The following is a 4,192-nucleotide window of genomic DNA, read 5'->3' on the forward strand; positions in this document are numbered from 1 at the left end:
TGTGCAGGCCTCCTGTGTACAGGCCTGTGTGCATGCCTCCTGTGTGCGTGCCTCCTGTGTGCGTGCCTTCTGTGTGCATGCCTCCTGTGTGCGTGCCTCCTGTGTACAGGCCTCCGGTGTACAGGCCTGTGTACAGGTCTCCTGTGCCTCCTGTGTGCTTGCCTCCTGAAAGTCACTTGAGTGAGAGCCTCTGAGCGTGTGCCTGAGTACATACTTTATGGTGTACCTCTTGGGTGTGCATCTCTGAGTGTGTGTCTCCTGCATGTACACCTACTGTGTGTACCTCCTGGGTGTGTACTTCGAGGCTGTATGCCACCTGCACGTGTGCCTCCTATGTACGTACCTCCTGTGTATGCGTGTCTTTTGTGCATGCCTCCTGGGTGTTGGCATCCTGGTGTGCACCGCCTGTGTCCCTGCCTCCAGGTCATACGCCTCCTGAGTGAGTCATTCCTGGGTGTACACCTCCTGTGTACGTACCCAGAAAGTGTGCACCTGAGCCTTCTGGTCATGTGGCTCCTGGTTTTGTTTTCATGGTTGTGCATCTCCTGGCTGTGCCTCCTGTGTGTGTGTGTCTCCTGTGTGTGTGTGTCTCCTGGCTATGTGCCTACTTTGTGCATGTCTCCAGGTCGTGGACCTCCTGGGTGTACACATACCATGTTTGTATCTCCTGTGTGCGAGCCTCCTGGGTACGCGCCTACCATGTGTGTGCCTCCTGGTTGCCTGTCTCCTGTGTGCATGGCTCTCAGTGTGCACTGTGTACATGCATCCTGTTTGCACATCTGTGTGAGTGCCTCCTGTGTACATGCCTCCTGGGTGTGCACTCCACCTGGCTGCATTCCATCTGGCTGCACTCCACCTGAGTGCATAATCCAGAGTATGCACTTTCTTTGTGTGTACTTCCTGGGTGTGCGCCTCCTGTGTGTGTGCCTCCTGGGTGTGTGCGCCTCCTGTGTGTGCACCTCCTGGGTGTGTGCCTCCTGTGTGTGCGCCTCCTGGGTGTGCGCCTCCTGGGTGTGTGCCTCCTGGGTGTGTGCCTCCTGTGTGGTGCATGGCTCTCAGTGTGCACTGTGTACATGCATCCTGTTTGCACATCTGTGTGAGTGCCTCCTGTGTACATGCCTCCTGGGTGTGCACTCCACCTGGCTGCATTCCATCTGGCTGCACTCCACCTGAGTGCATAATCCAGAGTATGCACTTTCTTTGTGTGTACTTCCTGGGTGTGCGCCTCCTGTGTGTGTGCCTCCTGGGTGTGTGCGCCTCCTGTGTGTGCTCCTCCTGGGTGTGTGCCTCCTGTGTGTGCGCCTCCTGGGTGTGCGCCTCCTGGGTGTGTGCCTCCTGGGTGTGTGCCTCCTGTGTGTGCACCTCCTGGGTGTGTGCCTCCTGAGTGTGCACCTCCTGGGTGTGTGCCTCCTGGGTATGCGTGTGCTGTGCTGAGGGTATTTCCTCTCTTGCTGAAGGTTATCTCTCAGCTCTTGTCTTCCATATCCCATGCCTGAGAATGTCATTTGTTAACCAGCACAGGCTATGAGTCTCCCTTGTCTCTTCCTCGATTCACTGATGATGTAGGATTACGGGTCCGGATTGAGTTAACAGACCACATTAGCTTGTCTGATCCCCACAATAGCCTAATGAGGAGCTTTCCGTTACTACGATGATTCTACTTTTCAGATGAGATATTTAGGCTTAACTTACACTGGCTTAAACCGGTAATAAAAGCTGGAGTATGAACCCAAGCTGGGTTCTGAGCTCAGTGTCCTCCTCAGTAAGTTGGGTACCCACCTTGGGCTCTATGAACACCATGGTCCCCCCAGGTAAATCATTTGCAGGGACACCGGCACACACGAGCTTGGGGGAGGTAGCTGCTGCTGCCACCACCTCTATTCCAGCCTCATTCCGTTTCGAGGTCCATTTTGGTGTTTGACTCTTCTATCTGCAGCTTCTCTGACAAAAGCCGGCCTCTGTCCCAGCCCGCCCAGTGCACTTTCAGACAGCTCCAAGCACTCTTATCGAAGGGTAGAAGGCACAGTGTCGCCTTCTTTCGGAGAATGCCCTGGAGGCCTGGGCTTTGTGGAGAAGACCCCAGGCAGCATTACATTGTCGTCTTCCCTTGCAGACCTTGGCACCTGCCATCAACTGGTTGCCCTTCCTCAACACCATCTTCTACCCCGTGGAGATCAATGAGACCGAGCCCATCGTGGTTTACGACAAAGAATACCTGGAGCAGGTGTCCACTCTCATCAACAACACCGACAAATGGTGAGGGGCACTGGGGCCCGGACGGACCTCTCACGGCAGCCCTGTCTTCTCAGCAGGATGGGCGGGGGCGGGAGGATGACAGACTGACCCAGGGAAGGGGCCCTGGCGTGGGTTTTCATGAGAGGCAGCGAGACTCCTGGTTAAAAAAATTCCTCAGGCAAGTTTCTCATCCTCTCTCAGGGTCGTTTTCCTCCTCCCTGAAATGGGGGTAGACATAGCACCTGGCACGTAGGGGTGTTGTGAGAATTGAGGCAAGTAATCCATGTGGAGTGTTCTAACACAGAGCCTGACACATAATGGGACTCCACAAACGTTAGCGATTATTTTTAGTTAAAATGGATGACATTTTTAAAATTTAAAGAATTTGTATACATTCGAAAACTACAAAAAAAAAATTAATTACCCATAACAATACTATTGATCTTCTGGAATGTGTGTGTGTGAGAGAGAGAGAGGAGTGTGTGTGTGAGAGGGGAAGAGAGAGAGAGAGAGGGAGAGAGGTGGGCAGAAGGTACATGGTTCTTTCTCACCGTTGTGAATAGATATATAGTCTGCTTTTTCCTCGACCTTTATCATGGGCATTTTCCCCATGTCATCCCAAACTTTCTGTAAACACCATTTTTCATGGCTGCATAGTATTCTGTGCAATTATTTAGACCAGCTCTCCCGCCTCGCCACTCCTGTTGTCAGACATTTAGGTTGACTCTGATTTGAGGCCAAGTGTTCACTGCACTGAACATCTTTGTACCAAGGTGACTTCTTGCAAAAGTGACAGTAGCCTCAGATTGGCTTCCTGGGCCCTGGGGATGGGCAGTGGGAGCTGTCATTTATAGAAACCTTGGCCCACGCTTCCTTTCCTGCCCCCTTGCTGTTCCCTGGCCAAGACACTCTTCCCACCCCAGCCTGGAGCATGCACACCCAGGAGGAGTCTCCATGTGCCGCTCCACAGAGCAGCCAAGCAGCGAGCGGGTACTGAGCACCTGTGCTGTGCAAGGGTTCTCATCAGGCAGTGGGGGCTTTCTGTGGTAGGAGACCCAGGCTTACTCTTGAAGAGCTTGTCCTCATGTGTGTAGAGAGCACGAACAGTCAGACCTGGAGCTGGGCTCAGAGGCAGAGTTCGAGGTCCCGGGGGTCAGTGGAGAAGTGCTGCAATGCTCCCAGCCCCAGCATTTCTGAGCTGTCTGGTCTCCTCTGGCCCCCATTAAGTAAGTGGAACAATCAAGTTTGCTGCTGAACAACTACATGATCTGGAACCTGGTGCGGAAAACTAGTTCCTTCCTGGATCAGCGCTTTCAGGATGCTGATGAGAAGTTCATGGAAATCATGTATGGGACGAAGAAGGTGAGCCTGTTCCTCACTTGCTGAGCACCTACTGTGTGCACCCGGGGCACCCTCCCAGGGCCTTGGGACTTGGGCGGGACAGTGGACAACAGGAAAATTAAGAGGGCCACTGAAGGGGTCTGCCCAGGTATGCACAGGAGCACAAGAAGGGACCTCAGCTGGGGTGAACAGAGCTTCCAGAAGGAGGTGATTATGCCAAGTCAAAGGGAAAAGAGAAATCTTAGCCCCTGAGCTAATTTACAGCAAAAGGTACTTTCTCTTTCCGTGGTGGTGAGAAATGCTTCCCTTAAAAAACCCATGTGAGGACCAACAGTTAGTGTAATAGCTATGTAGCTGGACTCCCACGTAGTCGACCACGGTTCGCGTCCCGGACCCGGTGGCTTAAAACACACTGGGTGTGTGTGCGTGTGTGCCCAAGATCCCGAGAGGAGAATGGAGGAGAAGGGATTGTGGCGTGGCTATCCCCCCGGGGGGTGATTTCTCACTTTCTGTCTCTCTGTCTCTCTCTGTCTTTCTGGCAAGCATATGTGCCCGATAGCAAAAAAAAAAAAAAAAAAAAAAAAAAAAAAAACCTCAAAAAAAAAAAAACACAAAA

General features: G+C 52.7%; 1 protein-coding gene across 3 annotated transcripts in view; it reads left to right on the forward strand.

Moving 5' to 3' along the window:
* Nucleotides 1-4,192, forward strand: part of ECE1 (endothelin converting enzyme 1) — an 80,222-nt gene that overhangs the window by 48,525 nt on the left and 27,505 nt on the right. For all 3 annotated transcript variants that reach the window (XM_027770587.1, XM_014586530.2, XM_006145180.3), the window contains 2 exons: nt 2,114-2,256; nt 3,483-3,597. In XM_027770587.1, coding sequence (XP_027626388.1) covers nt 2,114-2,256; nt 3,483-3,597 — 258 coding nt within the window. The remainder of the gene's footprint in view (nt 1-2,113; nt 2,257-3,482; nt 3,598-4,192) is intronic.

Source organism: Tupaia chinensis, unplaced genomic scaffold (genome assembly GCF_000334495.1).
Source record: "Tupaia chinensis unplaced genomic scaffold, TupChi_1.0 Scaffold000146_1, whole genome shotgun sequence".
NCBI classification, from domain to species: domain Eukaryota; kingdom Metazoa; phylum Chordata; class Mammalia; order Scandentia; family Tupaiidae; genus Tupaia; species Tupaia belangeri.